This window comes from Temnothorax curvispinosus, unplaced genomic scaffold, assembly GCF_003070985.1.
Source record: "Temnothorax curvispinosus isolate PA1 unplaced genomic scaffold, ASM307098v1 QBEX01000878.1, whole genome shotgun sequence".
In the NCBI taxonomy this organism is placed as follows: domain Eukaryota; kingdom Metazoa; phylum Arthropoda; class Insecta; order Hymenoptera; family Formicidae; genus Temnothorax; species Temnothorax curvispinosus.
In genome coordinates this window covers 4,805-23,737 of record NW_020210658.1, presented here as the reverse complement: position 1 = coordinate 23,737, position 18,933 = coordinate 4,805, and the positions used below count along the sequence as shown (strand labels likewise).

The 18,933-nt window shown below is 34.9% G+C and overlaps 2 protein-coding genes across 2 annotated transcripts; one reads left to right on the top strand and one right to left on the bottom strand.

Annotated features, from left to right (window-relative positions):
* The first annotated feature begins 1,041 nt into the window (after positions 1-1,041).
* Positions 1,042-3,290, top strand: LOC112458681. Its single transcript, XM_025022433.1, has 5 exons — positions 1,042-1,079; positions 1,921-2,056; positions 2,463-2,650; positions 2,786-2,893; positions 3,158-3,290. The coding sequence occupies exons 1-5, from the start codon at positions 1,072-1,074 to the stop codon at positions 3,288-3,290; spliced, it is 573 nt and encodes a 190-aa protein (XP_024878201.1). The 5' UTR covers positions 1,042-1,071.
* A 974-nt stretch (positions 3,291-4,264) lies between these two features.
* Positions 4,265-16,728, bottom strand: LOC112458676 (mitochondrial folate transporter/carrier-like). The gene is made up of 6 exons (XM_025022428.1): positions 16,200-16,728; positions 8,469-8,622; positions 8,062-8,314; positions 7,840-7,953; positions 7,450-7,595; positions 4,265-5,001 (listed from the first exon to the last, which is right to left on the bottom strand). Exons 1-6 carry the CDS (start codon positions 16,357-16,359, stop codon positions 4,827-4,829), a joined length of 1,002 nt encoding a protein of 333 aa, XP_024878196.1. The 5' UTR covers positions 16,360-16,728; the 3' UTR covers positions 4,265-4,826.
* Positions 16,729-18,933: the final 2,205 nt, after the last annotated feature.

Sequence of the window (18,933 nt, the reverse complement as noted above, 5' to 3'; positions counted from 1 at the left end):
ATCAGGAATGTACCAAACAAGGCAGAAACAGCCGACCTGCAATTCCATTATTAATTCAATTAGTGCTAGACGCATATTGATCGCGGGATTAATACATCCCGCGGACCATAATCTCATTCCGACATCTGAACAACTGAAGCCGGCCGATATCGCGAGTTCGTATCGGTATACACGGGATGTCGCGGATTGATCGTAACTTGTCGTAAATACGCGCTTTTGTATTAATTTCTTATGTAATAAAAATACTCAGATGTTTTTGATAATTAATTTTTTGAATAACACATTTTGAACCGACATATTAGGAGCAAGAATTCTTCAAGAAATAGAAAACGAAATATTAATCTTCGTTTAATTACAAGGCGATTTTACTCTAAATTCATTTTAATTTCAGACATAGTTACCGAATGTTTTTAACGAATATTTGAAAGTTGAGAAGATTAATCGAAGAATCAATAGATAAAACGAAACGCGAGAGATAAATCTGAAATATCGAACAACACCTTGTTTTTCATCAAGGTAAAGTGGTTTTAAAATGTGATCTTGATGGGATTTGGAATATTTCAGTTTCAAACAACTAGTTTCTGTAAACAAATAAAAAACATATTTTGCGAAGCGCACAAACACAATATTATCGCTTTGGTGGTATTAACAATTTAAATAATTATATTCGGATGAATAAAATATTGACAATGTACACTCCATTAGTGCTGAAATAAGTTTAAATAAAACATTGACATAAAAATAACGTTAAAACGCGTTTGAAACATGTAAAGTGATAAATATTAAAAATATTTATATCGAACAAATTGAAAAAAATAAAATTCTTTGATGGCACAACGCTAAACATGATTCGCAAAGATTTAAATCACTACACGTCGCTCTATTAGCATCAGAACGTGCATAACGAGACGAGAAACGGTTACCGCAGCCTGATAACGACTGCAATTATTAGCCTTGCGCAAACTAACATAATTTTTATTTCGCACACGCTTAAACTGTGTACAAACCGCCACTTTGCCACTCGGCAAAAACCTCGTGCAAGATTCACGTGTCCAGTTGTACGCTAGAGAAATGAAAAAGTGAGTATTCGATACCGAGGTTATTCTCTACGCAAGCAACGGTAAAAATTAAGAAAAATGCGATCGCGAAGTTAAAAGATATACGATAATACGTGAACGATAAGAGGAGACTACAAACACTTTATTAACGCGTACCTGACACGAACCGCCTGTCGTGGAAAATATTTTTTTTTCTTCCTTGCTTTATTTTCGCGAGCGAAAATCGCGCAATTGCACGTGAAACAATCGAATTGGCCGATAGGTATTTGCATACGCGCGAAAACCTATGAGGCGACCGCAAAATCAAAACAGCTCGCGAAATAAAGAAATGAACAAACAGAGACGCGTGTCCCTTTTTTTTTACCGACACATCGACCATCCCACGTATAAATTCCGAATGAACAATATTGCGAGCGATATCACGAGCACGCTCGATGAAACTCCGAAAATATCATTTCAGTATCTAAACATTGCAACTATTTATTTTACAAAACAAATTTAAGTGTTGTCGTTACATAGCTTTTTCCCTCCGATCGTTTCCCGAATTCGTTAATAATAAAAACTACATAAAAACTTGTAACTAAAATCGAGCGATCGTTGACTAAAATGTGAAATATTGAAATTTTTTAAATAATTATTTAAACGGATTAAAATGAGAAATAAGTAAACAACCGAGGAAAAAAAGTACCATTAAATAAATCATTGATAAGGGATAAGTACCATAAATTAAATCATCTCTTTTCAAACCAATTAATTTTGTTTCCAAAGATTAAAAATAGTAAGTACGAAATGTTTTAAAAACCATAATTAAATACGAGTAACATAGGTGATGAAATTTTCATTAAATCTTGACATATTTCAGAAATTATGTTACGATGCTGGCTCTCTTGATGTGGTACTTTATGAAGTCAACACATGTATCAGGAGTGAAAAATATTACACACGGTGTATCGAGGCATATACGATCTATCGGATTTCCCGAGGGTAGCGCTTCAGGGGTACAGTGGATCAATCATTCATTTTTCATCTACTAATGTGTCTCGGACTGTACGGGCAGTCTGTTAACTCAATATTAATCATTCGCACTTCAAGCGCACTTCTGAAGTGTGATCAGATAAAAAAATCGAAGAAACCCGAAATAAACGTTTGTTTTAACATAACGGTAATTCCTACTCAACAATATTGAAAAGAATATCGAAAAAAATCACTTTATCCATCGCTAAAGAAATCATGATAAGAAACGTTCACTACAATTTGCTTTTAGCAATCTATAGCACATCTATAAAACTTGCAGATACTTTTCGCTTTGTAAATCAATATACCGACATGTTTCGAGAAATTAGGCTCATTGAAGGTTAAATTGATTAATCATTTTCTTTAAATGGGATTTAATCTGATTCGTAGATATTCTTCGCTTTGGGAATTCCCATAGATATTCCAGACAAATCTATAGCGGTGTCGTTTTATTTCGAAGCGAATTACGGATTGCCATACAAATGGAATTCGAGTTACTTCTACGAGGGAAGTTACTATGCAAAACGAAGTCTCAGTCGTCAACTAGTATACAAGGTGTTCACCAGTAAATTGGACAAGTAATAGAACTACACGTGTCAATTATTCTTTATCCCATATCCTGCAAAATTTTACCATAATTTTTAATCATTTAAAATATAATTTTGCAAGTAAAATTTGAAAAATAATATAATTTCATACGTATCTTGTGACAGCCTGGGTTATCCTGGACTTGATTGCTTGCTGAGAACAATCTGCGAAGCTGAGAGATACTCCTTAAATGAAAACGGAGTGCTCGGCGACATCCTTCAAATTATATTCACGTAAATATCAAAAAGAAAAATTATTTGAATTATATCAAGTAAGAATAAAAAAAGTCGACAATTGCGGTCAGTGTAAATTACAGTAGTGATGGATAAGAAAATGGAATGGATTCTGGAAATTTAGAAAATTAGATCAGCTTGTCCGATAAATTTTTATTTTCGATCAAAATGTTCATCCGGCAGCACATTTATGCTATCACACGTGTCAGGCATGACATGAGTAATATAAAAATTATAACATTTGTGCGCATTTCTTTGTCGCAGACCCTCTATGTCAATGAGCGAAGATCTTCCAGATGAGATTGTGGAAGCCGAACGTGAGCAGCACTGCGATCAGCGTTACAAAAAATGTCCTGTGAATCTTTTAGATCTAATAAGCCATTATATCGATAAATAATAATTAAAAAAACTTTGCGTAATTGCATTGCACCGAGAATATCTAAAAAGTTCAATTCATACAACCAAATTGAAAGAAGATCGTGCGAAATGTCTGCTGTAAATTTTATCAGAGATGTTGATGTCTATGTGATCTGTTGTACTAAATGATATATAAAACGATAAATTAACGAAATAAATTGAATAAATCAACAACTAACCTGGAACAAATGAATAGCAAAAATCATAAAAATTGGGAATGTTTTAATTCGTTTTCTTCGCAATTAGTTTGCGTTGTTTATGCTTACTCAATATTGTTTATTATATACTATTATTGTACTGTATACATAATAAAATTATATATATACGTATATGTATAACTATTATACTATACATATGTATAATTTGTTTATTATACATTAAAGCTCATTTTTATTTCAACTCTCCATGTCTTGCGACATCAAGCTTATTATTTAAAAAAAGAATATCGATATTATAATAAACGACAAAGTAAAATTTGTACACGTTTGATCAAGTTGAACATAAAACCTTCTTAATTAATATAAAACAAATGATAATAACATTAACAACAAATCATAATAATGTAATTAAAGATCTCAATACAAACTTTAAATGTATCTTCTAAATGCAAGTATTTAATGTAGAGGAAAAAGAGAAAGATACGATGTAAAAATAAGAAAATTTGAAACGTAAAATTGAGTAAGAATTTATCTTTTACTAACAAATTTTTTATCATCAATCTATACGTACATATACATATATTTAAATCTTATCTTTCTCTACAATTAATAAATTTTATGTCTAACAACATAAAAAATCAATTTATAAAAGCTATTTTGTATCCATCAAAAATGGTCGCGAATGTAGCTAAATTATGAATAAAATTATAAACATGCATAAAAAACAAAGATGCAATCAATAGAAATAATCTGTATTATCGGTGCATTTCAAATAAGCACTCGATAACTTCAATCATTTGCACTCTTCAGTCATTCAATTTTTATTTTATCCGATAAAGATTTACACAGACCACTATTACATTAGAAATCCTCTAATCTATTAAAGCTTTTTTTATTACGATATTCTTCCATCGATGGAAAATCTATACAAGATTTGAAGACACTTATAACTACAGAATGAAATGACCAACAGCGTTCAGAAAAGGACTACGGATGACATTTTTAAAAATATCGACGAGACTTAAAATCAATGTGAAAAGTATTCGTTATTCACTTTTTCCCAAAATAGTAACTAAACAAATAATGAGCCTCTCTTAAAATTATTTCTAATGCTTGCAGCCTTTTTTATATCAACTTCAAATTTTATGCTGTACATAGTGTGAATTATAAGAAATTTAAATAATTATTTTTTTAAGCTTGTGTCTTAAGCCTTTTCTTCACAGTAGAATTTTATCGTAATTACGACGATTCACTCGTTTCGGTCCATATGTCATCAGAAATATAATTCGTACGACTCAAAGTACAACTGGATTACACGTGTGTTTCGGTAAAGCTCCGAGGGATCTCCTTGGTTTACCTTACTCCTTCAGTTTGCTAACCGCAGGCACAGCGATCGTTTCTTCCACGGCGGTACGCCTGGATTGCAGATAATGAAACATATTTTCGTAGACCACAAACGTGATAACTGTCGCCGGGGTCACTCTGGTGAGGTTTACGCTTAAACCCTTGTAAAAGCCACGCCAACCCTCATACCTGCAACGAACCACCAGCAATACGCCTTTGTTTTACTTTGCTTTACAACAGACTAAAGACGCGAAGAATTCTGATGCGCTATTAAATTTAACCCGCGTACGATTCTTGACGCTACAATAGAATTCATCATAAAAAATCAGACGAAAGAGAATTAACGGTTCTCTTTCGTCAAGAGTTTTACGAAGATTCAATCAGCGAAAATAATAATTATGTTTTTAATAGTGTCAGCTATATTAGATAGATTCTATTTAATTCTATTAGATTCAAACGAACCGATTAATCGCGCACAAATTCGAAGCAACAGAATCTAATTTTACGTTCAAAAATCGTACTGCTGGTGGCTTAACAAGCTACTAAACTAACCGAGACAGATCGTAACGTACCCCATAAATTTCATCGTTCAATCACAATACCTTTATACATGCTACAATATTATATATAAGCAGAACAACCACAATAAGCGATCTTAATCACATCAAAATACATCTAAGAAAAAATATTTCTTTAAATCGTAATTAAATAACGATGACGTCCTTCCTATTCTCTGCGCTGTCAATAAAGTATCATTAGTAAATAACAGTAAAAAGAGAAACAGAATAAAGATATCAAATCTGGGTAAACTTGAATAACGTAAATTTAATAATCTGAAATAATAAATGATTAATTTAATGACAAACACTTTTCGATATGTGTGCGTGTGTTTATTAGTATCGTCACAATGTTGCTTTAAGTATGCTCCTTCGTCCCCATGACTCTCTTTTCTCCGAAGAAACACAGATTCTAGCTAAATTTATGGCTAAACAAGTTGAATATAAATAAATTCGTCCTACTATTTACAGATTGCAGTGAGGAAACTTATTGCTATCGATCATACGTTCCGAGTGCCAGACTCTACGATCCTTGCAAAAATGATCTATAAAGGACTCTATATACTCCCCTTAGGATGAGGTAAAGTATTAGCTACAGAGAAACAGAGTCGCTTTGTAAAATGAAAAAAGGGGGAACGGGAGATAAGGTAGAATGCAGCGAATTTTTACTGTATTTGCTAGAAAGGATTAAAGGAAAAAAAGAAATCGCTAATTTAAGCGACGTCTAGTCCGCACTGAAACTCGTCGACTCGAGTGAAGACGCAGAAATCATCGATTTACACATGTGGTTCATACACATTATGCGTCAAAGATTGTTCGAACGTTACACAGATAATAAGTATATCGTGTGTGTTATTCGTATAGTTGCGTAAATATTTGGTTATTAATTTAACTATCCAAGATTACACCGTCTGCCGACCGTGATCCGTTTCTTCTTGCAACTCTTCCATTTGAATAGAGCATTAATATAGCATTAATAGAGCACCATCTTATACCAATATAATCAATATAAGATATTACTCCTCGCTTCCTTTCGCATGGCATAACCGTGCGCGCAACCAAGCACATCTATCTAGGTTTGTTCAACTAAATCCAGTTTAGTTGACACTCAGATATCTACACAACTCGGCAAACAAAAGACGATCATACTCATACGTTTATCCATTGTTTGACCTTGTATAATAAGAAGATATTTCATTTAAAATACATTTTCGTTATAACAAAAACTATCTTTACAATGCGTCCACTATAAGTTTCGCCATAAATTAAATGTGTCGATGAAATAAAGTAACTTTGTCCATTTTACATTATCGCAGTCTCTCAGTGTGTACTTGGATAAGAAAGGACGAGTGGTTGAATAAATAAAACACATTCATTCTACGTACAATACGTGCCACGAGCTATTGCCACTTCAAGATCTATTTCTCCGTTTTGCAATCGTCGCGTTGCAATTTACGCGAGAAGTTAAAACGACAACAGTAAAAGCAATTATTTAAGCTACTTTCCCATGTCGAGCGATTTCTTTCATCACTGTACGATTCTATAAACCAAATATAAATTAATAGAAATACAAATAATAGAAAATATTGTGCATTCGCTTTGTGCGAATGCCAGAAAGAAAACTAATACATTAGCTACATGTCGCCTACAACGGAATAGAATAAAAATTGTTGCTAATAATCATTACGGCTAACCTCCGAGTCTTCCAAAAACATTTCAGATAAAAGTGGTTTCATAAAGAAAGTTTTCCTGAAAAACAATAATTCTTTACTGTAATTTATCTGAATAATACTCATCTATAAAAAAAAATTGAGGTACTGTTGCCTCACATCATTAAAAGATCATACACGCACTCTGCGTATTGTGAATACCTTGAATCATAAGTTTTGATAAATCGGGGGATATTACCCGCTAGATGAGTAAGAAAAAAATTGCCTAAAAAGTTACATTTGCAATAAAGTATATAAATTAACTACCGTTAGTAAAATGCTCGTAAATAAGAATAATTAGACATATGTTTGGTGTAACATGTAAAAGGTATGGTGATAAGCCCTTATAGAAACCCTTAATTCCTTCTGACCTCCATGTGCATTGAACGCAATGCCAGGTACCCCGATAATCGTGATGATGATCCTGAAGTCGTGCCCTCACCACTTGGTAAGGATACGTCGACGCTGCAGCGATCAGCTTTGACATCGCCGCGAAGACGATGTATTCGGATGTACTCTGTGAAAAGAATCACATATTAGAAATATTTCTTATTATTATTGAATATTATTTATAAGCATCTCTATCACAGTTGGAAACTAAAATACCATTTTTTTTTGTAAATAGATAACACTACTTGTGCTTTTCGTGCAGATTAACAAAAAAAGTAACAGGTTATAGCGAATTAAAAATTACTACGCGTAGTTAGATCCGCTTTGCTTCCCAAGTCATAAAAATCTTAATAAAAATATAATCGGTTTACCAATTTCGTGTCGATGGGTACATTCAGGTAATCATAATATTCATTTTTCATCTCTTCGTACGCCATGAATTGTATCGCACCGTGTGAAACACCAAATAATCCAGGAACTAAACCCTGCAAGAGTACAAAATACTTTCTTTAATCATGTAAATTGCAAATTAGTTCTCATTTTATTTCAAGTACGATCATAATTCCAAAGTTTAATTTAAAAAATTTGCTTGCCTTATATAAGCCTCTAATACCCTCCGTCTTGTAGATCTTCTTTAAAGCATCAATCATGCCACGATACTTCTTGGACTCCGCCAGCTTCACATCGTCAGCATATTGTAAGCACAGCCGCGTCTTTACCACCCAGATTGGGTTGGTCATGAGCAAAGTAAGCACTCCGGCATCGGCGGCAGCGAACATGTGCATGGACGGTCCGAGAGGTTTCTTCGAATTGCCACCTTGGATCGAAGTCTTTATCGTGTTATAGCTGCAAAATTAATTCGCTGTTAGCACGAGATATCCAGAAAAATCGATAATCTAGACTTGAGATCTTTATCGCAGATCGATATTCGCCCAATTATTTGGATTTCAAGACGAATCTAGAGCGCTAGCAATCAGCGATCGCTACCGTATATACTTACAAGAAGAAATAGAATCCCCACGAACTGCCCGATCCTAGAATGTTCGGCGTTACACCCCTATAGAGTCCACGCAGACCCTCGGTCTTAACGATCTGTGCGATAGCATTCCTAAGACTATTGTATCGCGGTGCCGTGCTCGCTTGACCATCGTTTACTGCAACCAAAAGATAAAAGAATTCAAGTAAATCCCATTGCATGCAGCTAGCAGTACTTTACATCTTCGTAAAAATATTCCGCGATATTGTCGGTGAGATACTTCATGTTTTATTGAAACAAACCCCTAGGCGGTAATTATTGTTTACAATTACGGTGTTTTTCCCTTGTCGATTGCTTGCCTCTGCTCTCTGTTTTCAGATCATCGCCAATAATGCATCGTCTCGTGATAGAGCAACCTCTAATTTTTATGCTCGAATACGTTCACATTTACATAAGCGATTAACATGCATATGCACACGTAAACACGCTTTATCGCCAGTGATAAACGTTGCAACATTAGTTTTCATATCGCATCTCGTTGCGAAAAGGTAGCGTTGTCGTCTTACGAGACCGTCTCATTTACTGAGAAATTTCCTTCTCAGATATATCCATAATAAAAACCACGTGGCGACAAAATGAATATTTAAAATTTAATTCTATGCATTTTATGTTCTAAACGATAAAAAACGTTAATGTGATACAAAATTTAATCCAGCAACATATGTAAATTAGAATGTAAAATAGAATGTAAAAACTAAAACATATTATTCTCTCGGAAGATCAAAAGACAAATGAGATTAGATATAAATTTTATATTGAATCAATTTATATATTTATGTCGAGAGCGCCCTATGCAAAGCTAATGGAAATTAATGGCCGAATTAATATCGTTTAAAACTGTCACGAGATTGTAAGGCAATAAGTCAGAGAGAAGAGCGAAGAAAGAAGTATCATCTACCGCGCAGTACAATTTATACTTTCGCTTTCATGGATGACGGTGATTCACTTGGCTATGAAAGGCCGTCCCCATTGCGATTTTGTGTATCTCCGACTGACGAAATCCGCCTATGAAATTTCCTCTGAATATCTGCATTAATTTACATTCAATTTTTTCCTCAGCGAAAATTTTTCCATAAGTATTAACTTGTCAATCTTTAATGTTAAATATTTTAATAACTGTAATATAATATTCAAATCGAATTCGTGCGACGACTAAAGAAATCCTCGAAGAAATCAGAGCCAAAGAAATAATAACATCTCGTTATCAAAGTATGCGAAGCGCGAGAAACATTCATTCGCTTTCACATTCATACGTATAACTTCTGTTTTAAAATGTAGATATAAAAAAAAACCTTGATTCGAATGACAGTATCTTACGATAATTCTGTGAAAACCGATGGGAGTTATTTATTTTATATTAATTATTTCATTTTGTTTTATTTTTCTATTTAGTATCTATTCTGTAATATCCGGTTGCACGGATAGTATTCGATTTTACGAGTCTTCGTTAATTCTGCAGGCTGTAGAATTTGGATGGATTATTTTAATATAACTTAGATTTATAAATTACTTATGCATTTTGAAACTTGTGTATTTACGTTCGCAAAAGGAATATCGATCTGCATATCCACGAAATTTTATTTCGCAACTGTATCTACTTATGAATTCGTAGACGAGAAATTTCGAAGCGACTTTCGACGATTCGGCTGACTGCGCGACGAAACGATTCAATAACGAACGTCACGTGCCACTGACGCAACTTGCGGAATTCTCGTGGCTCGGTGCTTGGTGGACGGCCAATGAATATTCCGTTTAAAATACGACAAACACACACACACACACACGTACACACCTGTGTGGAGTATCCGTTTTTCACAATAAATCTTATTCCTTTGTACTTAAGAAATCATTTAACGCTCAACGCGCACATCTCTGTCTTCGTTTGATTATGACGGATTCATTGAATAAATTCTATAAACATGAGAAACTTTCCTACTTAATTTCCTTTGCTTAGTTTCACCGATTCAAGATAACTGATATGATATCGGCAAGATCTTTAAGGCTTAAAAGCAGGTGAATACAAATCTGGAATGCCATTGATAAACATTGATTTGATATCAACTTGTACACAGAAGTCGACTGTACTGATTTTTCGAACAAATGCAAGATGAATAAACAATAGCTGATTGTACTTGCAATCAAGTGCCCGGAAACATTAGTTATTCAAAACAGCAATTCATTTGGTTTGACGTACTTGTAGTAACGGCAGATGAAAACAGTGACTACACTACGATGGGAGAGAGAAACTTTCCGTAACATTAAGTCCCAAGAGCTATTTTCATCTTAACATTTCTCTCGCCTTCGTGAACTCGTGCACGAGCTTACTTATTATCTAAGAGCTAAGATCCAATAGAATCGTAAGATAAGATGTTACACATGTTGGACAAACTCCAGAATTTAATTCCTCAAAATATAAGAATGAGTTTTTTCTCAAAAGGAGAAGATTTACGTAAACATACATTCAAAAAAATTATGTTTTAATTTTATATAAAATATAGTACGTACAATTAATTTAACTTAACAATAATTTTTGTGAATATTAGATATTATATATTTATTATTCTGTTATATCTGTAAAAAATAAATTAATTCAATTATCTGTTTACAGTTTATCTGTTAAATAGATACACAATGTATCTATTTATATAGCGTAATATAATGCATTACCATTAAATTAAATCAACTATTACATCTAACATTTAGAACTTATAAATTTATAATAATATACAAAAAATATCTCATTTAATGGTAAAAAAAATAAGATTACGTACAATTTATTTCAAAAATACTCCGTAATTTTATGAAATTTTGACAGATTTGCTTATTCGTTGCAAAAGTAACAATTATTGTGGTATAATTGTGACGTTTTCATAATGTTATCAAAAGTAAAATAAGATTGATAATGACATCAGATTATTGATACCGGCATAACGTAAAAATAATAGATAATAAAATCAATCATATCTTTCGTATCAATAAATAATCAATATTTTTAGAAATTGTATCATTAATAAATAATTATAAAATTTATATTTATTATAAAAAGAGTAATAATCAGAATAAATTTAATTACACTAAAACATAATCATTTATTTCTGGTCCACGATAAATTTCTGCCAATATTAAATTTATTTATTCAAGGCTTCTGCACTTTTGTAATATGCTACCAATATCTCATGTTACCTAATATGCCTAATATGCCTTTTTTAAGACAACGTTAAAATAAATTATGGCAGAATAAACATAAAATGACGCTCGTCACATTGATAAACGCGAACACGTGACGGATTATGCAATCACCATATCGGCTCTCATCATCACGTGCGATTATTTTACGAGGCTAAACTATTACACTTATAAATTACAGAATTCTATTTTTTTTTAATTGATACAAATTATAGATCGTCTAAATTAGATTTTATATACGCCGCACAAAAGACGGACTTTTGAAGAATCAGGATACGCCTAAAGTATGTAAGACATCACACATGTATATTAATACACGTGCAAAATTATTAATAGAGTTCTATTTGAATTATCCTGAACTCTAAAGCAAATTATAGATCATCTAAAGTAGGCTGGTATACACGAGCAAGTTTCCTAGACTACTTCAATATAAGCTTTTTTTAGAATAAAAATTTCATAGTCTAAACAAATTAGAGTTAAAAATATATAAGAATTAAAGCAATCTCGTTATTTCCTCTAACTTCGATTTCCGGATGAAATATGTGAATATGTCTGATACTGCACAGTTCAAAGCTCCCAATAAGCTCAGGCCTTTTGTTTATTCATATCGATCGAATTTTTTTGTATATCGCATAAACAGCTCATGTTAGTCGCGTCTGCCTGTACGAGAGCGATAAGATATGTTGCTTTCACTAAGATAATCCGCTTCAAACAAAAACGTGTTTCATCATCAGGATATTTGTCAAGAAACATTCGACTTTTACTCGCTTACTTTGGCCAAAATTCGCTTTGCTTATTAACGTATAAATTTTGTCATATTTTTAGTCTATTTATCTTGCTTTTTAAATTTCGTAATTCGTGATTATGTGAACAAGTTTTATAAATAGCCTCGTTTGCTCTCCTTTGTCTCGTTTCCGAAACTTTTATTCAAAACAGCTGAGTATATAATTACTTCGTTAATGAAATTCTGGCTGGAGATACAGTATGGAGAATGTTTATCAATTTATAGCAGCGCACAGGAAAATAAAAATATAACTGCAAACGAATTAGAACAGACTTTTAATTTAGTATTAATTATTAGTTTTTGGATTGGGTTTCCCTTTGCAATTATTTGGTTCCAAGAATTTCCTAACGTAAAGAGCGGGCGCTATCAATATTCTGATACCGTAGTACCTGGAATACTATCTGTGCAACGTGAGATCACACAAGGATATCCGATTTAATTCGAAATGACCATGGAAAATCGAGCACCAAGATTAAACCGGAAATTTATGTAACGTAAAGTAATATGATAAAATAACGTAATGCATTGTTTCGCATAAAATCAACGAGAGACAGTGCTTTGAAAAATTTTCGCCATACGCGTGAACAAAAATAATCCGCAATTCTACAGAGACTCCGTCATCCATTTGTGAATGTTTTATTTACTCGATTAAGAATAATTCTACTACATATTTATGACATTTAAAGAAATAATACAAATTCTAGACATTAATTAAAAATAATATAAATTAAGACATTTAAAAAAGCAATAAAATATCTAGTAAATTAATATTAAAATAATATATTAAATTTGTTAAGTTCAATGTTGAAATCAGCTTAACGCTCAAAGTGTGTTAATAAGCCTTTATACGGATGTTAACTCAGAGACGTATCAGAGCATTAAGCTGCAACGACGCATTATTTTCGAGCAAATTTTGCAGCAAATTTTTGGACAAATATGTTAGTCTCTAAATGCTATCTAATCTAAATCTTGCCGTCAATTATCATGACAAGCGCGAGAGCTAGCGATGACTCAAACGAGCGCGTGCCTCGCGAATGTGCCTCGCGAATCCCGTGATCCCCTATCACTATTGTGTTCACAGACTGCGCAAAATAACATTCATCATCAGTGGAATGTCGTTCACAATATTGACTTCTGACAGCAATAAACAGCAATGACGATAATAAAGTGAATCGTCAGAAATAAAATATTATGAGCATCTTTTGTAATCAAAAATATAGAAAAAAATGCGTTGAACGCGATTTATAAATATTCTTTACGTACGTATCTTGAAATGTATGAAAGATATTGAAATCTTGTTCCCGATAATCGCGTATTGATATCGAATATCGAGAAACCACGAGCGTCTGCGATCGAGAACTTTCCACCAAATTAATCCATCGACAAAATGGAATTCGTTTTCATCCCGAGACTGAAGAAGTAGGTACCTAGGAACAGTATTAGACAATAGAAGCTATTGTCGACTAACGATAAGTGCCGCATCTTTGGTTCGTAGAAACAAATTGACGGTTGGTGGAAATGTCGGAAAAAAAGGAATATCGAGAAAAATCTGCCTGAATCTAGACACGAGATTGTGGCCTGTTCAGTCAAGAGCTCTTTGCGCTAATTTGCGATAAATTCTACGACTGTTTAAATCCTATAATCGCCACCCTCGGCAAAAGTCCGCGCCGTCTGTTGCGAAACTTCGTAAACGTTTAATAAATGTTTTGATTAGTCTGTAACGAAGAAACTTGTGAACTTTACTCGCTTGGAATAAAATTCAGTCGTAAGTTGATAGATAATAATGTGGTGTATTGTTTTAGTTTGTAACTTCTCCGATGTTTGTAAATAATTAAAGCTGAAATAATAAACAATCAGATATATGTATGTATATCAAACAGCCCAAGTATGAGTTTATCCGCTCATTTCGCGTTCCGTTCTTCTTTTTTACATTTAATCTTCTCTTAGAATATCTTATTAAAATAGAATTTATATAAATTAAATAAACAATAAAAATTAAATAAATAATAAAATAGACCTATCTTAATTTGATATTTAATATAAATATCAAAATAGGAAATAATTAAAATAGAATATCTTATTTTAATTTATCGGAATAATTATTAGTTATATTTGCTAACAATTAATTTCTTAATTGTGTAATTAATTTATCTAGAAATATTGTGAAAAAATTAAGAGGAGAAAAAGGATTGTAAAAGAATTATGGTTCGCGTGGCTGTTTCACTTTCGTGTTATCGATCTTCTGTTCGTTTGGCGTTGCATAGCCGTACGTGGAATTTATACTTGCAGTTAGCTTATACGGCACAGGCAAATGTAAGCATCTCTATTTTCAGTGCCTCGCTACAACGAGTATTCTTTGCGCGAAGTATCTATATACGGTACTTTCCAACGTATCCAAATATAAATTACTTAGCTACTTTTGTGTATGATTTCAGATTTCAGAATATATACATCGACAAAATGCCAAAAAGATATAAAACGGCTAATGTAAAATGTCTGATTTAAGGCAGTTGTAAAATGTCTGATTTAAAACTAAGGCACTCAAGAATACGTAATTATAAATACATATTCAATCAGAACATAACATTAATCGTATTATTACGCGTTGAAAAAAAAACTTGGGTATTGTATTTTTCGACACGGAATCTCAAGTTTGCGAAACATACGTATCTGTCCTGAGCAATGCTATTTTAAATACAATGTAAGTGCAATAATTTGGAAGCGTGTCAATTGTTGTACATGCTTAACGGGAAGTAATTGGCTATCACGCGCGGTGTTCCGGGAAAGCTAGTCAAAAACTAAATCAAGTTTTCCTTGGGATATTCAAGCCAAATAAATAAAATCTTACGCCACGTTATGTTCGTTAAATATTTTCTTGAAAAAAAAAATATATATATTCTTTCAAAATATATTCTGTTTTAAAACAGATGTCTTTATAATACTATTTTACAGCTTATTCCATTTGCATACAATTTTTTTTTTAATTTCAGTAATAATTTGGAAATATTTAATCAGATAATTTTATGCACACGTTTTATAGCAAAATTTATGATATAATTCATGATATGTAAATTTCTTTTTTGTAATAGAAAATAATTAAAAATTGAGTACAAAGCAAAATAAAGCCGAATCACTTTGAATAAGATTTGGAAAATCTGTCTTAACACAAAATTAAACTGCAAAAACGTCAAGTTTTTAACTAAAAACCTAGAAGACTAAAAAAAAACACGTTCAATATACATTCTTTTCTTCCATTCAGAATAAATATAAAAACTAGGTGACCTTTCAGTTAAAAAAAACTGGACAACCGAACGACTTTCTACATTCGGAATAACACTAATTTACAAGAACAATCTTTCGACTTTTTCCTTATTATCTCTCTTCCCTCGGAAATAATACACAAGCGAATACAATCGAACAGCGATAAACTCGTAAACAGGTCGAACATTTCGTCAGTCACTTGCTCGACAACAACCATCATTCCACACCTTTCCTCTTCCCCCGACCTGTTTCAGAAACTCGAATTAAGAAAAAAAAAGAAAGAAAAAACCTCGAGAAAGAACCCGACCTCGAGGAAACCGCCGCTCGATAACCGCTCGGCGGTTAGCACCACGTGCCGCCGCAATGTGACAGCCGCCATTTTCTCGAATGCTCTCGCGCGTGCACGAAGCGGCGCGACGGCGACGGCGCGACGTGTGAACGGCGCGTGACTCACACACACTCACCTGCGAAACGGATCTTGATCAGGTCCAGCGGGTGCAGCATCAGGGTCGAGACGACGCCGCCCGAGATGCCCGCGACTAGGTACTCGTACTTCAAGTGGCTCAAGACGTTGAGCTGGCGCGGAGCGCCCGGCGTGGCGCTGCCCTTGATCGCCGCCGTCATGCTGACCGGTGGCACGCTGTCGCCGTGCTGCCGCGGCCGCGGCCGCGACCGATCCTCGCCGTTCGTTGTCACCGATCCGTGATTCGCGACGCACGATTCCGCATCCTTGCCAGCGCTAGCAACACGCGCCTCCACTCTGCGGCATATCTCTTGGTCCGCGGGAGGCACTGTCGTCGGGCTGTTGTAGCGTCACTCTCGTCGCCGAGATTGCCTCGCTTCGCGCGGCTTCCTTCTCTCGCTTCGCCTTCGCTTCGCTCGATCCCTTCGCGAGATCGCAGCTGGTTACCCCGCCGATTATGCAACACTGACCAGCCAAGTTCCACCGCGCACGCCGAACACCACCGCCATACTGCTCAGTGCTGCTCAGTCAGTGCTCCACCGGGCCGCCAGCCGCCAGCACCGCAGCGCCGCGGTGTTCACGCCGTTCACGGTGGGGGCGGGGGAGACGAGAGACGAGTCTCCCGCGCACGCGCGTCACCTGATGCGCCGCGACTCACAGCTGAGCGCCGCGCGCGCGGGATTTTCAACACCTGAACACGTACAATTACGGGACTTTTGGGGCTGTATTCCGCTCGGAATTGTTTAATTATTACCTAGATTTCTATTTCTAGGGAAACTGGAATAATTCCGATCGGAATCCATTTTGAAAAGTTGCACATTACGTGCTCCTGACTCTTAATTCGTGCCCTGATCCTATATGCCTCGATGCCTAACCGAATTTCGCGCGTGTATTTTTTCGGAACGTATATTCGGGACGACCGCTTCGGTGATAATCTAATCGACTTCCTGTTATAATTATCTGCAACATTCTCAGATCAACCGCGCGAGATGAAGACGAAAGGACTCACCGGCCCGACGCGCAGCAGCGGAGTTCTAGCACGACGTTAATCTGCAACATAAAAAATATGCAAATTATAGCTACGCTCGAAGAAGTGCTCAATAATTAAAGAATTAATTAACGCGCGTATTATCTAATGCAATTTTCAATTTTCTCGATATAAGATTTAATAAAACAATTACAATAAACGGATAGACGATCACGCACAAATAAACGATTAATCACGCGAACAGCATAGATACATGATTATATGTGTGTATAATAACTAATAAGTCGCTCACCCGGGGTTGCTCCGCCGGCGCCAGAAGCCTCCTCGGGCCTCCTCCTCCTCTCAGCTTCCTGGATATTGCCTCTTCGCGACGATACTCACTCGCTACACTTACACCAAGCGTACATACATCACGATTTTCGCACAATATTCTACTTACGAGAACACCCTAGGCACTGAGAACACCCACGGCACTACGTAACACTCGCGCAAAGTAAAATGTACTACACCGTTAGTGATCGCGTCATGATGTCGGAATACGACGATACGCGCTGCAGCACTCCTCCCGGCACTCATAAGTTATCCGTCGAAACACGGTTAATCACGATCGCACGACACTGTACACGGCACGACACGACGGCAGGAAAACCGGCGAGAAGCACAGAGATGCCGCGAGACTGCGAGCTGCGAGATCGCGAGCCGCGAGCTGTCCGCACTCCGCCACCGCGACCGGCGCGACGTTGCAACGGACGGTTTTGAACGCCCGACGCGCAGCCAACTTCATACCGACGCCGCAATCGCTGCACTTTCATGTATCTCCCGCACATCGAACGTCGAACGATGCCCGCGTTGATGTATTTAAAATGATTTTTGCGCTATTAATGTAATATGTATTTAACATTCCAATAATCCAATATGAGCTCAGAAAACTTCCAACAGATGTAAAGAAATACACATTCTGCTAAATACGGCCAATGTTAATCAATATTTAATTGTTGTTGCATTGTTCTTAATATTTGCCGTTAATATATTGTTACAAGATTTTTGAATACTACATATAAAAATGAGTTATATATACGAGTATAAGTAAAAAAAACACAAGTGAATTCTTGTTTATTAGAATTCATTGTAAACAAAATGTATAGAGTCAATAAGGTGTACAATAAATAATAAAAAAAAAAAAAAAAAAAAAAAGGAAACGTCAGAGTCAAAGAATCGCCACTAGTCCGTCCGATCATCGATGTCAAGCAACGTTAGGTGCGTCAGCTACTTGGATGGGTGACCGCTCTAGGGAAAATAGATTTTCAAAAAATATGCAGAAATTTTTATATCTTTTGTATATTCAATCTGTGTAGTGTTTCGGTTTTATCCGTATATAGAGATTTAATATTATTCTGTGTGTACGGAATACACCTATATTGAATCTCTATATACGGACAATGCCAAAATACTACGTAGACTGAATATATAAGATACACAAGTTTCTGTATACCTTTAAATATTCATTTTCTCTAGGATAAGCTATAATATAAGTATATACGGTAATGTACAAGTATAATAAACTATAAGAAGTATACTATAAGCTATATTAAACTAAAATGAGCAAATCACTTGATAAAGATTATCTTATCTGTTGTCACGATCGAGAGTATTTTCAATCAAATCGGTTTTCCTTCGGTGACGGACGACAGCAAATGCTCGCACGTGTTACGTTCACATAAAATTCGCTCTGTAAGTTCATAAATAG

What these genes read in the sequence shown, in the direction of transcription:
- LOC112458681 (XM_025022433.1), top strand. An exon ending in CCGAGGGTAGCGCTTCAGGG is followed by an intron (nt 2,057 to 2,462) that starts GTACAGTGGATC and finishes TCTGATTCGTAG; the next exon opens with ATATTCTTCGCTTTGGGAAT. An exon ending in TTCACCAGTAAATTGGACAA is followed by an intron (nt 2,651 to 2,785) that starts GTAATAGAACTA and finishes ATCTTGTGACAG; the next exon opens with CCTGGGTTATCCTGGACTTG.
- LOC112458676 (XM_025022428.1), bottom strand. Translation starts at nt 16,359, where the DNA reads ATGACGGCGGCGATCAAGGGCAGCGCCACGCCGGGCGCTCCGCGCCAG. An exon ending in GTATTAGAGGCTTATATAAG is followed by an intron (nt 7,954 to 8,061) that starts GCAAGCAAATTT and finishes GTACTCTTGCAG; the next exon opens with GGTTTAGTTCCTGGATTATT. An exon ending in TGCGTTCAATGCACATGGAG is followed by an intron (nt 5,002 to 7,449) that starts GTCAGAAGGAAT and finishes GGTTCGTTGCAG; the next exon opens with GTATGAGGGTTGGCGTGGCT.